Source organism: Periplaneta americana, chromosome 5, assembly GCF_040183065.1.
Source record: "Periplaneta americana isolate PAMFEO1 chromosome 5, P.americana_PAMFEO1_priV1, whole genome shotgun sequence".
Classification (NCBI taxonomy): Eukaryota; Metazoa; Arthropoda; class Insecta; order Blattodea; family Blattidae; genus Periplaneta; species Periplaneta americana.
In genome coordinates, this window is record NC_091121.1 from 12,303,312 (window position 1) to 12,324,422 (window position 21,111).

Below are 21,111 nucleotides of genomic sequence, written 5' to 3' on the forward strand. Positions count from 1 at the left end.
AAATACAAAATTTTTGCATAATCCCAGCTATAAGGCATGTAAATTTGTCAGGTGAAAAAATAAAAGTGAAATGAACTTGATATGGCCATGGTGCATTTGATATGGCCAAATCAGGAGCAGGTAAGCTTTCACGAAAATCGTTTGATTATGAACAACTCGTAAAAGATACGCCATAAACGACAACACCAATCAACATAGCATTAAAAACTGGATGGAGTACGATGGTTTTCATGAGACAAGTCTTTGAAAAACATGCATAAAACAAAGGAGACTTACCAGAGAAAAATAAGAAGAGGTCACATGAAAACCGCAAAACAGGCAACTGACGCCATATTGCTCAACCTGAGTGGATGGAAAACGATCAAGTGACATACCAGGATGGCCTTTCACTGGCTGCCGCTGCAATTTAGCGGATTGTTTGGTTAACTAACTCACAATAGGGGGGTGGCCATATCAGGAACATGGCCAGGAGCACCCATCTTACCTATGTGGACTGATGAAACAGTCCGAGGTTCGAGTCCCGGTGTGGTTAATGAAAGAACTTAATCTTCCGTCCACGGGACTGGGTGTTTGTCCGTTGTCTTGTAATTGTCCTGTGATGTCTCAGCGGTAGTCCTGAGTCACGCCGATCCCATGTCTGGGAGGCCGGCATTTGTAAGATATCTAGTGTGCGATCAAATGTAACGTCCTCTCCTACTCACAGTGGTGTGTAAATCGGATAAAAGTGGAGGTAAAACAAAATAAGAAGGGATGCGCCCTATATAAAGAGTGTTTAAAAATATTATGAGAGGTGACAGTATTTATCAAAACGAGAAGAGAAAGTACTTGTTCATCTACATCATGAGAGATACGCAATTGTGATTTTCCTAAGTCTTTGTCTTTAAAATAGACGCAAAACATGATTTTCATTTTATCGAATTATTTACGAGAGCTGTATACGCACTTCCACCTGTAAATATAGGCCTAGCTAGTAAATTATGAATAGCGACGTAAGGTCAGTAGACGGCCTTGACCTTTATGGGCTATCACGCCGCGGATTTGAGTAATTACAGTAAAACTACTGACCGTAACGTGTCGTCAAAAATATTTACAATATTACCATAATTATATTTCATAATCATGTAGATTTTAATCATTTAAATGATATAAGCGTGGAGACGACTATACTATCCCATTCTAGTGCCAAGATTATGAAAACAGAAGCTGTACCTCCACGCTCCTTGACGGCTATCAAGGCGGGCCGGCTCTGAACGAAAACTCTAGCATCCCCAACTAACCTCACTGTATATGGATACTTTTTTCCGTTTTACCTTACAAAGAAAGAACAATGTTTTTCATCGTGATTGCTACACAATATAAATTATGAAGGACTAAAGGAAGATACCTGAACGCGTTGTAGTGTCATGGTTAAGGCGCAACACTGCAAGCCGAAAGGTCGCGGGTTCGATTCCGGATGGGGTCATGGATTTCCTCCATTGATCTAATCCTTCCAGCCGTAATATAGTCCTGGAATTTACTCAACCTCTAAAAGATATTGTCAGAGGTATTCCTTTAGAGGTAAAGACGGTGTGCACGTACGATTGCCATCCCTACTATCATTAATGCCGACTGTCTGTAAAGGTGGGAGTCTTAACCTCCTGCTATCCTGTGAGCCCCCTTGACGTGTATAGGCAATTTCAGCATAGTCTATTTGCAACAATCCGAAGACTATTCAAGTGTCTTAAAATAAATATCTGTGGCATTCTCACAATTCATTATTCGCATCAGAATTCAGCTGTGTTAATCATCTAACACCATACATCTTACGTGGGTCTAATTCACTGAAAATAAAGGTCATAAATGAAGACAATTGCTCATATCCGACATAACGTCATGAAGCTAAACTAAATTAAATCTGCTCACGGAAATGTCTCCCGCTTCAATTCACACTTTTCCTTAAATCACTCGCAGATATGCGAGATATGAAGAGCGGGAGACTAGAAGCGCTTAAGATGATTAAATCGTGTTGGAACATTGAAGTCATGTGAAGCAAGAATTTGTTCCAGTGTTTAAAGAGAAATACCACAATTTATAGCTTAATAACAAAAATTAATATAATAGTTATACACTTTCAAGAACTGCAGACTTGATTAGTTTCCTCCTCATTTGTATAAGAATTATGTGACCAGCACACAGCAAAGGCCAATACACACTAAGGAACATAATATCCAATCCCTACAAGGGGAAGTCGAATCCCCACTTGCATGTTAGGAAATGAAACAAGAGTATACAGAATTTTAAAACTTATAATTTACTCTTTATGTACTGCGCATTAATAATAAAGAAACAGACATTAATATGTTGCGGAAGCTGGCTTGAGGATAATGTTTTTCATTAAGTAAATTTGAAGTTGTAATTCGACATTCTTTGTAAATTTTAACCAATCCTTGCTTACTAAATCCAAACGAAATATTAGTAAAAAAAATAATACTAATACTTACTTACTTACTTACTTACTTACTGGCTTTTAAGGAACCCGTAGGTTCATTGCCGCCCTCACATAAGCCCGCCTTTGGTCCCTATCCTGAGCAAGTTTAATCCAGTCTCTACCATCATAGCCCACCTCCCTCAAATCCATTTTAATACTATCTTCCCATCTACGTCTCGGCCTCCCCAAAGGTCTTTTTCCCTTCGGCCTCCCAACTAACACTCTATATGCATTTCTGGATTCGCCCATACGTGCTACATGTCCTGCCCATCTCAAACGTCTGGATTTTATGTTCCTAATTATGTCAGGTGAAGTATACAATGCGTGCAGCTCTGCGTTGTGTAACTTTCTCCATTCTCCTGTAACTTCATCCCGCTTAGCCCCAAATATTTTCCTAAGAACCTTATTCTCAAACACCCTTAATCTCTGTTCCTCTCTCAAAGTGAGAGTCCAAGTTTCACAACCATACAGAACAACCGGTAATATAACTGTTTTATAAATTCTAACTTTCAGACTTTTTGACAGAAGACTAGATGATAAAAGCTTCTCAACCGAATAATAACAGGCATTTCCCATATTTATTCTGCGTTTAATTTCCTCCCAGTGTCATTTAGATTTGTTACTGTTGCTCCAAGATATTTGAATTTTTCCACCTCTTCGAAGGATAAATCTCCAATTTTTATAGTTCCATTTAATAATACTAATAGATAAATAAAAATAATTCACTACTCAGAGAGTGACCACTTGCATAAAAATATGTAATAAACATTTAAGGCTCATTCACAATGAAAATTAAACATAACATAAGCGTTAACTTAAGAATATAAACGTTACGGTAAAATCAAGAAGTCATACCATCATTCACGATGGGAACATAAACATAACCGCAAACATACTTGGTAACCATGGAAACATAACAACGACGCCATTTCCTCATATTCTGTCGTATACTTCAGCGCTCTACGATCGTGTTCTGTTTCCAAATCACGTAAGCATAAGCATGAAAGTTTGGAGTTTGCAAACTTTCATGTTAACGTCTTATGGTAATGTTAATGCCAGTGCTTATGTGAATCATTGTGAATGATCCCATTTGGTAGCCTGGGCGCAAACTTCTGTGTTTATGTTACGGTTATGTTTAATTTTCATTGTGAATGGGCCTTTAGAATCCTATAAAATATCTAGCACATAAATCAAGTAGGTAAATGCAAGACAACTGTAAATATTTAAACGAAATATCTAAAGCATAAATTAAGTAGACAATTATACCATATATATTAAATATGAAGAGTCCACTGCAAGAATGCTGGATGTCATTTGGAATACATTTTGCAGGAGAAGCAATTCGAAAGTTTGAAATGCTTAGCGCTCAAAGCTTAACTGTGATTTTCCGATCATTACTGGACAATGACTATCAGAATTTAATGCCATATAACTTTCTATGTACATTCGATATATCTTAAGCTATGCATTGACAGTCTTGGTTCATTTTCGACAAGAAAGTGACATCCATCATTCTTGCAGTGGACTCTTCATATATGATACGCAAATAAAGCAGTTAACGTAATCATTTAGGCCAAATCTAAAATATAAATTAAGTAGACAACTGTAAATATTTAGATTAATATCTGATACGTAAATTAAATGTAAATATTTGGACTAAATATCAAGTACATAAATGAAGTAGGGAAATTTATACAATACCCAAAATGTAAATTAAGCACACATGTGTAAATATTTAGACTAACTCTGATATGTAAATGAAATAGATAATTGTAAATAATAAGACAAAATATCTGATACATAAATGAGGTAGATGACTATAAATATTTAGACAAAATATTTCATACACAAAAGGAGTAGACAACTGTCAGTATTGATACAAAATATCTAACACACAGATGAAGTAAAGAACTGTAAATATCTGGACAAATTATCTAGTATATAAATTAAATAGATAACTGCTTTTTGAAAAAAATATCTAATACAAAAATGAAGTAGATGTCTATAACCATGCAGACAAAATAACTAACACACGAATGAAGTAGGCTTAAACAACTGTAAATATTTAGGCAAAATATCTCATATAGAAATGAAGTACTATATTACAACTGTAAATAATGAGGCAATAGTATATTACGATACAATGTTGGAAAGTGCTTTTACAAAATCGAGGAAAAGTTTGAAAAAACGAGCAGAGCGATTTTTCATGCACTTTACAAACGTGTATTGCACAACATTTTTTGCACGATCATGTTTTTAAAATTGTAAATACAATATATTTTGCATTGAAAATTTAGAGCAATATTATTCCAAAGCCTTCGCAAAACTGCACTGTAATGGTAACTAAGTAACAATAAGTGCACTGTAATGGATCTATGTCAGTATAGTTTTATGTTATGAAGAACGGTTTCCCTAGCAACAAATTTCTGTGTGGGAATTCTAACTTTCAAGGCCTAACAACAATAATAGTAAATACTACAAAAACACGACCGTGCAAAAAATATACAACAAACAAATAAAGCAGACAATAGTAAATATCGGACAAAATATCTAATATATAAATGAAGTAGACAAGTGTAAGTATTTAGGCAAAACATACCATAAAAATGAAGTGAACAACTGCAAATAATAACACGAAATATTTAACAAACAAACGACAACTGTAAACATCCGAACAAAATATCTTACACAAAAATAAAGCAGACAACTGTAACTATTTAGACAAAATATCTAACACAAAACGAAGTAGACAAATGTAACTATTTAGACAAAATATCTAACACAAAATGAAGTAGACAACTGTAACTATTTAGACAAAATATCTAACACAAAATGAAGTAGACAACTGTAACTATTTAGACAAAATATCTAACACAAAATGAAGTAGACAACTGTAAATATTTATGCAAAATATCTAACACAAAATGAAGTAGACAACTGTAACTCTTCAGGAAAAATATCTAACACAAAATAAAGGAGACAACTGTAACTATTTAGACAAAATATCTAACACAAAATGAAGTAGACAACTGTAACTATTTAGACAAAATATCTCACACAAAATGAAGTAGACAACTGTAGCCATTTAGACAAAATATCTAACACAAAATGAAGTAGACAACTGTAACTATCTAGACAAAATATCTAACACAAAATGAAGTAGACGACTGTAAATATTTATGCAAACTATCTAACACAAAATGAAGTAGAGGACTGTAAATATTTATGCAAACTATCTAACACAAAATGAAGTAGACAACTGTAGCCATTTAGACAAAATATCTAACACAAAATGAAGTAGACAACTGTAACTATTTATGCAAAATATCTAATATACAAATGAGTAAATACTGACACGAAATATGTAGCACACAAAAGACGTAGGCAATTGTAAATATTTATCTCATATGCAATCTGAAGTAGGTAACTGTAAGAATGCGGAAAAAATATGTAATACAAAAATGAAACAGACTAACTATTTAGATAAAATATGTAACACAAATATGATGCAGACAACTGTAACCATTTAGGCTAAATATCTAACACAAAATATCTAACATCCAAGCGAAGCAAATAAGCTTAACCGCTTATAAAACACAATATGCATATTAAGTAAACAACTGTAGCTATTCTTAGACTGTAGCACTGTGAACTTTCATTTTTGTGAAATTAAAGGGCCTCCTAACATTGCGGAATCCCGCAAAGTTTCCGGTTTCAAGGTCCGCCCTTCCTTCGGGCGTCGATGTTATCATTACTCGGTCCACACATGACATCACTCGGATCTCGGATCGACTCTTTCACTTACACCTGTTGAGTTCGAAGCTAGCTGCCGCGGCAAAAACAAGATCATTCATTTCCCCGAGTACCATCCATGTTAACGAGTGTGGATGGGAGTAAACTGGTTGTGTGTGGAAGAGAAGATTAGTGGTTCTAAGGGATGTGCCTAGTAGGCCTATTTCAACTTTTATGCTAGAAGAGAGGTTAGTACTTTATTTTAAATATTTTCCAGGATTACTCATAATAATAACAATATTATACTATGTTACATACATATCGCACAAGGTTGTTCATCTAAATGGGTCTCATATTTCTTTCCAGCTCATTACAGTTATTATTATTATTATTATTATTATTATTATTATTATTATTATTAACTACAAAAGTATAATATTGAGTCCGGTCACTAACTCAGTCCTTTTCCACGTTTGATTGAATTTTGAATTCAAATACTTAATTTTGCACCAGTCAATTCGATACTAGGATACTCATCTGTAGGTTCAAATTCCTTTACTATGGACAGTATAAAACGAAAAGGCATGAAATGCACATTCATATCCTTAAGTTTGCACAGAATCCTATACAGTCTGGAAGTGATATATAACTTCTGATTGAAAGGAGCAACAGAATACACTAAAATTAATATAAAAACCTATTATGCATTTTGTAATTAAGTGAATGGTTAAATAGAAAATTAGGCTAAAATCTGCGCAGTTTGGCAACAGCGCATCTTATATATATATATATATAATTTGAACTGGTAATGGAAATTACGGGAAAACGGCTGAACGGATTTCCATAAATGACCCCTTATTTTGAAGCTTGGAACTCAAAGTTTTTCAGAAAAATAGTAGTAGTTTTCAGTGAAATGTCAATTTTTCAACATAATTTTCCTATTTTCCAAAATTCATCTGTCGTCAGTTTTGAGAACTAGCTAATTGCATTTCAGAATAAAACAAAACACACACTACAGTAAACAATATTACACGAAGGCCATGATCTGCAAGAATGCTGACATATTTAGAGCTCAAATTAAATTGGTTATTAAAAACTTAACTCACTAAAAATAATTTACAGGTTCGATTCTGTGGTGTGTAATTCTCTTGGGTACAGCTGTGTATTGGATATTAAAAACTACTAAACTTGAGGTGGCTTGATGACATTATTACCATTAGAAATGAAATATTATTGTAGTTAGTGCCATGATGTGACTATTTTTCATTAATTATACATATTTAATGCTATATTGATGATATGAAAGTGAAACTTTTGGGGTTATATAAGTAGATGTAGAGAATAACTTAAATTAGATTTTGATTTCTATATTTTACTGAGTGGCGGCTATATAGTATATATAGTATATGATACTGAAAGCTATAAAATTTACGTAAGATAATAATATTATTAAAAATCAAACATTTTTATAGTTATTAATCAAGTGGGGTTGGGTTTGTTTCATATATTTAATGGCGGTGTGGTGTAGATATTTATATCCGTGGTTCTCTTCAGTATTGGCTCGAGAGAGAGTATCTTTCATTATTATGGAAGCAAATAACTTTCAGAATGTCTAGTATTCTTCATTGAAAATAAATCTGAAAAATGTTTATTTGAACGTCTAATGAACTTAGTTTGCAGCATTTGCTGCACAAGCCACTAGTTGAATTGATTTTAAATGTCATGTATTGAACAATAATTGGCCTCCGCTTCAGTTACTTACGTTTGAAATCACAAGACACTGAGTAATCGAAACGTAAGAACAGTCGATCTATCGTACTGCGAAAGTGATGTATTAAACATGATCAAGATTGTAGTAGAATCATACGTAAGTTCATTGAAGAAAATGGTGGTACTTCGTCGACCACGGACTTCATTTCTAGGAAAGGATAAGTAAAAAAAAAAAAAAACAGAAGAAAAGGAAACAGGCTCGTGGAGTAACAAACGCGCTTGTCTTGTCTGTTAATGAAGGCAGTTCAGCCTTGTGACGTAGGCAGATCACACCACAGAAATAATTAAAAATGGATAATTTAGAAAGTCCCTAATCAAATTCTAACAAATAGAAAAAGAGCAAGTTCTGGTTGTTTTGCATTAGTGTCAAAGATTGTCTTAGTGAAGGCGGGAACCGAGCTGACGTAATACTGTGCGTCCCCGATTCTGATTGGCTGGAGAGCCTCTATATTGTGGAGTGTTATAAAGAGTCCCTTCAATATGAATCTTGGTATTCGAGACTACACACGTATCTGACAAACGCTGCTCTCGTACAACACACACACACGCGATATTCGTTTTATACATAGCCAGGTGAATTGTGATACATCAGAAGTGTATACATACTCGTACGTATCCGAAGTGGGAACATAGCAGATTTGCGATCATTTCTCCGCGCTTCTTCACGAGTTAAACTACGGTGTACGGTTTTTAATAGAACACGTGTACATACCGGTATCTCCGCTGCAACTGTGTGACAACTGGGGTCAAACACACGGACTGAAATTCGCCGACATCCAGTGAAATATTTGCGAATCGACATCTAAGAAGAGAAACTTCTTTTCAACGAGATCACAAATCGTATTTCAACATGCAGGTAAGCCATTGATGCTATTTATTCATTCAGTTGTATTATACAATTTTTAGTGTACTTAAAATTATTACAAATGCAAGTAAACGTTCAGTAGATAACGAATTAAAGGACATGATACTGAAAAATACTTTACATAAAGTTAGCATAAAAACTTGGCAAGTGTTCAAAAAAAGGTAATGATAAACATCAGCTCTGTTAAATTTCTGTTTTGTAAACGAAACTGAAACAATACAGAAGTTATTGACTGTACATTTTCTGCTATAAATCAGCGATGTTCGTTACGGCTATGCCGGTTTACAACATCTAAACTGAACTTTTAATTAACCTGTAAGGGAGAGGTGCTCCAGACGCTTGCATTGTAATTTCTGTTCGTTACAACTCTCTACGAATACAACACTGTTACAATGCTATTCGTGTTCACTAACTTATGCCCAAAAAATTTTGTTTCAAAAAATGTTTGATTGGAGATATAGCTAATTCTATAGACATCTCTAAAGCAAACTTTGTTAGAGATTTAAGCTATGGCTTTCCATTATTGTTACTTAATCTTGCGCAAGAAAAATAAATTCAAGAAAATAATTGTTACAACCGATACGGAATGAATCAGATTTTTGTGCTGTATTTTTATAACGAAGTACATAAAATTTACTATATTTAATGTGCATAAATCTTTAATAAATTGATTCATAGACAATGAATATGAATAAAAATAATCCTACAATTTGCCAGAGATTGCTGTACAGAGACAGGTGGATAAAATAATAGTAGGCATGTCAAAAAATTATTTTTCGATACACTGGAGATTGGAGATATAGCTGATTCTATAGCCATTATCTCTAAAGCAAAATTTTTTTAGAGACTTAAGGGCTACTTAATCTTGAGCAAGAATAATAAATTCAAGAAATAAATTGTTACAACTGATACGGAATGAATCAGATTTTTGTGCTGTATTTTTATAACGAAGTACATAAAATTTACTATATTTAATGTGCATAAATCTTTAATAAATTGCTTCATAGACAATGAATATGAATAAAAATAATCCTACAATTTGCCAGAGATTGCTGTGCAGAGACAGGTGGACAAAATAAAAGTAGGCATGTCAAAAAATTATTTTTCGATACACTGCGAACGTTCATACCTGTCAAACCTCGGTCTGAACTTTTTTCATTATTTTAATACTTCCTCCTTGCATTTCGTGTAATAAAAAGACAAGAATAAGTGTGCCTTATAAAATAATGTTTAATATATAAAAAATAAAATAAATAGTCTCAAAAGTCGACTAGAAAATGTTAAAGTAATCCGAGAAAAAATATAAATATTATTATGACATTTAGGAATATCGCTGATATTTATAAGAATATGTTAATATTTTTATTTTAATTAAGTCAGGTTGTGGTAAGCTGAGCGGTATCAGGTCGTATAAATTCCTGACAAGCTCAGACATTGCGCTCCCTTTCAGAGCGCTTGTGAAGTTCATAATCCATTCCACCACCTGTCGACTGGGGAAGTTGCCACGTTCTTTATGAGGCCCATGCGTAGTAGAAATTCACGTGCGTTTTAAAAACAGGAGCAGCTCGACGGCGGGACAGCGAGACAACCGTAGCGGTGACGGACGTAATAGCAATCAGAAGCGCTTGGGATCCGCTGACTGGCATATCCGGAACATATATCTCGTCTCCTGCAGCTCAAGTCTACACGTGTTCCGCTACGACGCAAAGAGTATACTTTTTAACTACTTGTCAAGTTTTAATACGAACGATATATGTGCTATATAAATTACTACGATTCATTCTCAAAGCTTTGATGGTTACCGACTTTGGATGACAGTCAAGTCCGTATTTCATTTCCGTAAACAAACCGTAAATAAGATTGGACCCTTTCTTTACTTTGTACATGCATCACATGTACAAAACTTTATTTAAGGTGAGGCTCCTTTGAAAATCATGAATTTTTTTCAAAATATCGACTATTTCACTTATTTAGAAAGAATATTTTCATACCCCAAATGGGTTTAGTTCAATTCTGATTACAAATATGTTTAAATATTTTTCTAATTAAGGAAGAAGAGCTATCAAAATTATTTTTTCATTGAATAATTCTTTTTTTTTTTTTTACAAATTTCTGATTACAAATCTAGTAACTTTTGTTCCAAAGTTGGCTCCCTGAAGTTACTAAATGAATGTACAGGAGGAGAATATTAATTTCACTTTCAAATCCAATTTTCCGTTAAGTTTATTTTTCTTAACTCAATACCAATTTTTTATGCCAAATATCAATCTGTATGAATTTTTACTGCAAGTATTTATGAGGTAGCTGCATGTTTCTATGCATTTATTTTGTAAGAAATGCTGCTAGTTTATTTTATTAATATTTTTGTCATGAATTATAGAAAAAAATATTTTCAAAAGTTAAAAAAAAATTTGAAAGCGAATAAATGAGATATTTCATAAAATAAATGCAATGTCTTGTGAATGTAACAAAAAAAAAGGGAAGCTTAGAAATTGAGATCTTCTACTAAAAAGTTTGGTTTGAAAATATATAAAAATAAGAATCAAAAGCCAAAAACATTTAGGAGTTCAAAATTTGGATTTTATTAATCCTGTACATAGTATAATGCTCTCAAAATTTGGTTGAAAAAATTATTACTTTCCCTTTAGGGGAGATGATGTTAAATTTGAATTTTTTTCGTAGTTGATTCACGATTTTCTTTTTTGAATGCATATCACTGCTGCAAAAACTTAAATTCGAGATTAGTGTTTGGAAATAAAAAGTCCAAACTGGAAAGAAAAAAACTACAGTAATTCACTAAAGATCAATTCAAAATTTCTATGACATTTTATCCCTAAAAGCACGTCTTTTAAAATATCCGTAGCGCACAGCTTTGATATTGGATTTCAAAATGTTAAAGTAAAATTTTTAAGAATAAATTTTAGAACTACTTTTATTCTAAAACGAAATGCAACAAAATAGCAAATTTATATTACAGAGAGAAGTTTTCTAATATTCTGAAGAATGTGTTTACGATATCATACAAGCAACATTGATATAATGCACGTAGCATTGATATTTCCGAAGATATATAATTTTCTGTATGAAATAAAGAAAAAATCAAAGTTACGGAAAATTCCAATCAAAGTTTAGTGTCATTTAAAAACCCTGTGCACTAGAGCTTTAAAAATGACGTCACAGCAGCTGAGCAAGGCATAAATACCCATTAAATTTTATGTAATAGATTTTTCACATATTTAAGAGTATTTTAAAGGAAAACATTACTTTTCGAAAATTTACTGGCGTTTTGCCATATTTAACCATTCTGTCCCTTCAAACATCATCAAAAAATTTCGAATGTAGGTTACTATAAATGAAAATTGTATTATTAAATGTTGAACTGGATACCAAAATAAAGTTAACAGCAACGTCATTAAAGTATATTACAAAAATTTGACAATCACAGTAATAAACATTGGCAAAATGATACGCGCCGGATTTTACGCAACACAACTCACTTTGACGATTCTCGTGTTGCAGAACTACCATGGCTAACTTCTAACTTACGAAGCAGATAAACTCTTTCCGTCGGAAATGTATTATATGTGCATTATACGATAAAAATGTGAACGCGCTGAAAACTATCGGCATTCATACGTACGCTAATAAAATACTGACAGTTTCATTATGGGGACATGGATGTGAACGCATGGGAAAACTCTTGTAAACCTGCTAATATTTATAACACTTCAACTAAGAAGTACAAAAAATTCTAGTCATAATTCAGAATAATTTTTGTGGTCTTAACGCATCATATAGGAATATTTTAAGGGTTAGGACATAACTTTCAGGTACTTAGCATTATTCTTTGCGTAGATAATGACATTATTTTGTAAATTAAATATTGGTTTCACTTTATGCAAACTTCATTTTTAAGAAAGGATAACTTCAAAAATGTCCTCACTTTTGAGTAATAATTCTTTTCATTCGTAGAGTTGTGCCGAAGGACACGTCTTTCACTGCAAACCGAGCTTTCTCCAACCTTTCCTAGTTTATATTTTCCTATAATAGTGCGCGTCTATGTAAAGAGTAATCAATATGAAATTAAAAGAACACTGCCAACTTTTTTCTTCACTCATTAATTAGCTTCAGAATGAAGACAGATTACAGGGCCCACATCTCAAACCGTTCCGATTTTTTAAATTCTCTATTCTATTCATAAATATTTCGAATGCAGAAATGAAGCTATCATGTCATTGAATAAAATTTATTTAAAAAATAACTCGCAGGAGAGTAACTTGAATAGCTTTCATTTGTTACATTTCCAATTAAACGCTGCCACAGCAACCAAATGAAACAACTGAAAACAATTAATATTATTACGGCAAACTACATTCTTTCATGAATTAAATTTATGTTTTATCAATCTGCGATTTCAAAAGCTCTCTTTGTATAGGGATTCATTACAAAGAGCAAAATAATAATAATAATAATAATAATAATAATAATAATAATAATAATAATAACAATAAAACTGGTTTCAGTAATCGTTTTAAGCACAACTTATAAAATAAAATACCATCGAATTTAAGTTACCGTACGTATGTATCATTTTTACATTTATGACAATAAAAAGGATAAACATCTGCCGGCTGCATCTGTAAAGTGCATTAGTATTATATTTTCATTCATTTAGAGTACTTTTTTGCCTTTAAAATTAAGACCCTCAGTATTTAATTTGTGACTTAATTACGTTCCTCAAATGTTTTATGGTAAAATTACTCGTATAACATGCTGATGAACATAATAATATGTCAATTAAAAAGCAATAAAGGATTGTAGTTACGCTCAATTTCTACATGAGTCCGTAACTGACAAACCACAATAACTTACGTTCAGAAAAGCCATAATTCGGTGAGGATGGCAGAGAAAGTATCTCGAGTTCGGAGAAACGCAGGCTCCCGGATAGTAAAGAAAAGAAGCCTTGAAGTTTAGAAGCAGAACAGCAAAACCAAATCAAAATAATCTAAGCTGCCGTATATTATATGTTGTGAAGGGGTGGAATCATCAATTGAAAGGTCTATCAAAACAAAAACAGACCGCCTGCCGGCGGTTGTGGTTCTTAAGAGTTACGGACGAGTGACGAGTCACAAGCTGGTGTGCATCCATCAAACCTTGCGTCACTCGAAAGCGGAAACATTTGGGCCATAATTCACCGGAGTAAGGCACCTGCAGCGACGAACGTTCTGATCTGGATTTAAAAGTCTCTTGCACCACTCCGTCCAACGGAGAATTCCCGGGAGATTCCCAAGCAACGTCATACAAAAACGCTGCTGGCGCCCTCTTGAAAACAGCTCTCTCAGCTTACGCATCACAGGCGGAAAAACTTCACAGTATTAGAATCACTTCCTTTTAGTTCGATTCGTGGCAAAAGTTTAGATGATTCTGAGATTTCCTTAAGTATTTATTTTCAGATATATCGACATATTATTAAAATTAATTAAAGTGATTCTAAAAAAAAAAATACGTAGTCGCTTTGTTCTCAGTTTACATTATTCTTTAACAATCAAGATGAAAGCTCCATCATGAAATCAAATACAGCATTTCCTTGTCGTCAAAATTATACTGTATATCTGTCTAAATGAAATGATGTCAAAATTTAACCGATCCGAAAAATAGGTTTCAACACTAACAAACACAGCAAAATAATACTCTTCTGCCTGTCATCAGGTTTTAGTCGATAACAGAGGAAAATCTACAGAGGAGAATATACACTTTGCACAATTAAGCAAGTGATTTTGAACTGCTTACTACATCCCCGGAAATACCCTAAACAATTGTAGTTTTGAGACAGTGTGCAATATGAAGCAAAATTGCAGTAAATAATAAATGTTTGGAATGTTCTCAACAGCATCAGAAGAGAAAGTGAGAAATCTTAGAAGACTTGAAAGCAGATCTAGTTATTGATAAACTAAATTAGAAGGTCTAGAGTAATTTAATTCTGTTAGCCTGTAAAATTCCAAACTGGGCAAAGACCTTTTACTTAGCACGATATTAAAAAAAAAAAACAACAAAAGTAGGTATAGTATTCAACAAAAATATATGTTCACTGAAACTTTCTCACTTAATATTCAAGAAAAATTCGTTCAAATCTACTGTCGGAAAATATTCTTAATTGTAAACCAAGATATTATTTCTTTTTAACACCTTAATATTCATTGAAAAGTTAGACATTCTGGACAATACTATAATATATACAAAAACGTTTTCAACTGCGCTGATAAGTTTCGAAATTAGGGTATTGTTTGGTAAAAAAATTCCCTCCCTTCACATTGAGGTTTTCCTTCTGGATTTCCAGGAATAAGTTATTACGAGATAGCGTCTTCATTTGGACAGAGATTCCTACCTAATACGTCGTTATATACATCTTAATGGGAATGTCTTCAGTTCTCAGATACAGCAGGAACAGACGGTCACTTTTTTGCGATTGAAAAAGTTGCGCAGCAGCATTATGGACAGCTGGCGAATGTAAGATATCCCAGATCTCTTAACAGCACGGTGCCATATCTAGTCATATCTCACAAATTAGACTTTTTCTACAGTATATTATAAAGTAACAATCGAGTAAGTCAACAGATAGTTACCGGTATAGTTCGGATTTTTTTAATTCTAATTTCCAATCCAAATTAATGTATTTCATTGTTTCCGAATTACCAAACGAATTAGGTAGTTCTTATTCGATTGTGTTTGTTATAGACTACTTTTCACGCTTAACAGTTGAAGTCCAGGCTGTACGACATTACATTTTTAGAGTATTGCAACAGTATTTTAAGAAAAAAAAATATATTCTGTTGTTCTGCACATCCTATAACAATATTTCTTCTTCAACGAGTTCAAAAGGGAAACAACTCAAATTTTAAAGTTTTGGAAATCTGCTTTTTAAAGCTTTATATTGCTGTGGAAAATCAAAGAATCGATGAAATTACTCCAAATTCTGTTAATAATATTTTACATATACTGTAAGTTTCAAATCAGAGTGTGTTAATTTGATTTTCAGAGATCATGAAGCTTTAAAATTTAGTTACCTCAAAACTATAAATTTTGAGTTGTTTCTCTTTTGAACTGGTCCGTCGAAATATATTATATGAGAATTATAAACAATACTTTTAAACATCACTTGTCCACGGACATACCTGTCTACTCTATAAAAATTCTATCAAGATCACTTTGCATTGTGGTAATGAAACATGGTTTCTAAAAAGTCTGATACCAAGAGAATTACAGCTGGACTCAATAAATTTGATCACAAGAGAAATGAAGATATTTTGGAAGAGTCGGAGACAATCAATATTTTACAACATTTCAAACTACCAAAATAACTAGAGAAATCATGTAGATAGAATGACTAATACCCAATACGCAAAGGTAATCTTAATTACTTTACGATTTGCATCTATAAAAATAGATAATATTAAACAGCAAAAATAATATCTTTTGCAATTGTACAAGTTCTTGAGCAGTTACTATGCTTAGGATTTTTAATAATGAAACAAATTCTTGGCTTTCTGAGGAATATGGTCGAAGTCGAAAGACCTGTTAACTTTGCCTTTCAATGGTACGGCTCCAAGCAGAATTTACTAGCCATTAATTGTTCATGACAAACGGCAAATCTACTACTCATCGCCCCCGTCTATCATTGTATCATCGAAGCTAATAAATGATACAAAAACGTTTGGAACATTCATATTCATTAAACAGTATACATACAAAGACAAAGTTTACTTAAGTTAAAGAATATAATCAGATTTCAATACTCACGTGCCAGAAGATACACGACGTGTGAAGAAACACTCCGCAGCACTCGGGGACGATCACCTAAAATTGAAAATACAGTATATCATTATACCTACAACACCACGATTTATATAAGACAGTATTGAAGAGAATACAATATGAGTATAATTAATTCCCAAGGTCAGATCTTTTACTGCAAACCCAGCATTCTCCAATTCACCTTTCCGCCTTCGTCTTAGTCTCCGCGTATGATCCATGTATCTTAATGTACAACGTTTGGAGTTTTTCTTGGGGAAAATAAATGCGGTAGCTTTCCGTTCACAACTCTCTCTTTCGCATCTTTTTTTTTTACTTGGTTATTTAACGCAGCTGTATCAACTACGACGTTATTTAGCGTCGATGGAATTGGTGATAAGGATTCGCCATAGTTTGCCTGACATTTGCCTTAATGTTGGGGAAAACCTCGGAAAAACCCTAACCAGGTAATCAACCCAAGCAAGATTCGAACCCGCGCCCGAGCGCAACTCCGTATCGGCAGGCAAGCGCCTTAGCCGACTGAGCTACGCTGGTGGCTCTCTTTCGCATCTTAAAAGATCGAATGCAATAATGAAGATTATTGTAAATTTATAGTTTTGAAGAGAAAACAATATCAGTACAATAATGAAGATTATTATACATTCATAGTTTTGAAGAGAATACAATACCAGTACAATAATGAAAATTATTATAAATTCATGGTTTTGAAGAGAATACAATATCAGTACAATAATGAAGATTATTATAAGTTCATAGTTTTGAAGAGAATGCAATACCAGTACAATAATGAAAATTATTAAATGTTCATAGTTGTGAAGAGAATACAATATCAGTACAATAATGAAGATTATTATACATTCATAGTTTTGAAGAGAATATAATACCAGTACAATAATGAAGATTATATATGTTCATAGTTTTGAAGACAATGCAATACCAGTACAATAATGAAGATTATTATATGTTCATAGTTTTGAAGAGAATACAATACCAGTACAATAATGAAGATTATATTATATGTTCACAGTTTTGAAGAGAATACAATATCAGTACAATAATGAAGATTATTATATGTTCATAGTTTTGAAGACAATGCAATACCAGTACAATAATGAAGATTATTATATGTTCATAGTTTTGAAGAGAATAAAATACCAGTACAATAATGAAGATTATATATGTTCATAGTTTTGAAGAGAATACAATACCAGTACAATAATGAAGATTATTATATGTTCATAGTTTTGAAGAGAATACAATACCAGTACAATAATGAAGGTTATATATGTTCATAGTTTTGAAGGGAATACAATATCAGTACAATAATGAAGATTATTATATGTTCATAGTTTTGAAGACAATGCAATACCAGTACAATAATGAAGATTATTATATGTTCATAGTTTTGAAGAGAATACAATACCAGTACAATAATGAAGATTATATATGTTCATAGTTTTGAAGAGAATACAATACCAGTACAATAATGAAGATTATTATATATTCATGGATTATTATGCAACAGTATTAAGCTGTCCCGTTTCCAAATGGCATATTCTTCTGTTGAGAGGTTCTTCTGTGAGATTTTACAATGATATAATGCTTTGAATCATCCTAGTAGTTTTATTTATCACTTTTTTCTTGTTCCTGAGGGTACCCAGCGATCATTTTTACATTTCTGAATGACCACACCACTTCAGTTTTTTTTTTTTCGAGTTGAAACAATATCTGCGAAGTTGGAAGTTAAAAGACCTGAATAGCAATTGATAGCATTATTATTATTATTATTATTATTATCATCATCATCATCATCATCCCAGTATTGCCGGAGAGACTTGAAAAACCACGAAAAATGCAAGTAACGATGGCGAATTCTGGGACTGAACCCTTTACTACCGAACATAAGATAGCTGTGGTACCCATTAAACTATCAAAATTAAACACATTAAATAAAGGAAAATGAAGAAAAAATGTGTTATTTCAAATTTGTATGTAAACTTTATAGTTACTGTATTTTATTTCTGAATCGAGGTTGAAACAGGTCTAGTAAGGTCCAATTTATGATTTATGATCTAAACCCCTGCCTGAAGTCACGAGAGAAATTTAATTACAGTCTTCCATCATAATTAAATAATTTTCATTGATGATTAAGAGCCATTTGCTACCTCCCACTTTATTTCTGCATGATTTTTTTGTCTGACTAAGTGATTGGAAATGCTTTAACAAATTAGAAACCACTTTTGACAACTGGATATTACAGATGACATCTTGTAAATGAAACGAGGTCAGGTGACGTGTGTGGCTCACAGGAAGAGAGAAGAATGACTTTTTGTCTATACATTTACTTTTATTCCGACAACTTTCACTTGTGTATTTATAAACGAATGCCATTTTCTAATTCCTAGTAAGTTACCTTGATGTCACTTTTTCTCTTACTCATTAAGCCATCGTCTTTACGAACACTTTCTACTTAGCTAAAGGCTGGGCGTAGAGAAACGAAATTCATCTTGAATGATCAGTTCACTTTCAGTTTAGAATAAAAAAGGGTTTACTTTTTATGATAAGGAAAGAAGCCGACTCTTTTGGAGGAGAAAATATGCGTAATCCTGAAGGCAATCGAGTGATTCAACTTTTATTTCTAGACAGAAGAAGATATGAAAGCGAAATTATGTTCAAGGCAGTTTAAATTGCAATCACGTCGCTTACACCCACCATACTCAACTTTCCATGTCACTGCTAGATTCAGAACTGACAGTGATTGACAGAGGACTAACCTCATTTATGCAGTCTGGCATTAACAAGGTAAAGAGATACTATGATACGAAGGCGAGCAATATCAATAGGTCCATTAAGAGTACAAATGATATCAAAAACAACCTATACGCCATTTCTTTCTATTTTCGTTTTTTCGGTATTCTTATTAAACAGAAGTAGACACATGTGTTGGAATAAAACATCCGAAAGGTTCAAAAGAAATAAGAGTAAAAAGGATGTTCATAGAAACTCCTCGGAAAATTTTGGCTTAGATATTTGGACAATCTGAAGGACCAAAAATTTTTTAAAATTTATAACTGGAAAACTGTCAGGACAGGATGCAGTGATATCAGGGGCGTACGCAAGGAGGGTTACCGAGTTTGAACCCTTATCTTTATTATAGAGAGACCTACCGCCTTGTACCGACCTTGAAATAAAAAGAAGCTGACACAGTATACAATTTTAATTTGTTGTGAAACATAATGAAAAGGTTGTTTTGACAATTCTATAGTGCAGATTTTAAACGTTGTGCATTGTTGATTTTAAACTCATTTTAAGAGCGGCATTCACCCGAACGTTGTTTCAGTTATGACTTTATTGTGAAACGTTCGTTAAACATTTTGTGGATTTGACTGTTCACATTTTTAATATAAACTTCAAATTATCGTTCCGGGTTCTTATATGTCTAAGCCACTGTGAAACTCAATTTTACAATTTTTTAGCAAAACGTCGCATAGTGATTCCCGCGAGATTAGTGAAAATTTCACTTTGGCAAATGTTTTTATTTATTTATTTACTAGAGCTTCCTCAAATTAGAGGCTGCCATTAGACAAAGCATACAAAACAATACAAGAACAAATAGATGATGGAAGATAAAAGAGTAAGAAAAAAAGTAAACAAGTACACAAACAAACAATGACAGAATAAAAAAGTTACAAGTAAAGAAGCAATGAAAGCTAATAAGAGAAAGAAAAATGATAATGATGCGTCAGTTTTTTCAGTAGACTGAATTAGAGTCCATATAGGTGGTTCCGTAAAAGTTTGACTGACTCTCTAATTATACTTCAGAAGAAGAAGAAGAAGAAGAAGAAGAAGAAGAAGAAGAAGAGTCCTCTATGTTTAGTTTAGATTCTACATAATGCACCAGCTGATCCTCTCTCTGTGTTTTATCACTCAACACTTCTCATAGCCCACGATGCGTTATAGGAGGTCGCGGCGAAAAGCGCGCCTCTGCAAATAAAATAAAATTTCTAAGAATTGGGCAAATTTGGGCACATACTCAAACTTTACCCTCCATCGTTATGAGTTTCTGTACATATTGGTATGAAAATGTAAACGGGTACATTTGGATACATTTTTAAATTATTGTGTAAATTTAAAAAATAAGAATTTCCTCAGTATCATTAAGAGTTTCGAAACTAAATGTTCAATATCTAACAAATATCATTTCTCAACGCAACATCTCTGTAATGTTATTTAGTTTCTGTACAACGCAGATATAATAATTAGATAATCATAATATATCATACTATGAGTACATTTCTTTTGTTTGCATTGTCTGTAAAACGGTCTATTATATCATTCTGCGTTCGTAATAGAGTTTCTAGCATGAAAATGCATTAAAACAAAACACGAGACCTTCCGGAGAATGCTGCATGTGTTACTGCCAGCGAATATGAATCTCGCAGACTGGCAAGAACAAAGCTGGCAGTGA

At 33.0% G+C, this 21,111-nt stretch overlaps 2 protein-coding genes across 5 annotated transcripts in view; one reads left to right on the forward strand and one right to left on the reverse strand.

The window, feature by feature from the left end:
• LOC138699470 (peroxisomal leader peptide-processing protease) overlaps nt 1-21,111 on the reverse strand; it is a 525,434-nt gene that overhangs the window by 456,899 nt on the left and 47,424 nt on the right. For all 3 annotated transcript variants that reach the window (XR_011332018.1, XM_069825374.1, XM_069825376.1), the window contains exon 2: nt 16,632-16,688. The gene's annotated coding sequence lies outside the window, so the exon portion shown is untranslated. The remainder of the gene's footprint in view (nt 1-16,631; nt 16,689-21,111) is intronic.
• LOC138699472 (ion transport peptide-like) overlaps nt 8,435-21,111 on the forward strand; it is a 50,811-nt gene continuing 38,134 nt past the window's right edge. The window contains exon 1 of one of the 2 annotated variants that reach the window (XM_069825381.1): nt 8,435-8,825. In XM_069825381.1, the coding sequence (XP_069681482.1) occupies nt 8,820-8,825 (6 nt within the window). In that variant the 5' untranslated portion in view covers nt 8,435-8,819. The remainder of the gene's footprint in view (nt 8,826-21,111) is intronic. The other variant, XM_069825380.1, reaches the window with a different exon arrangement.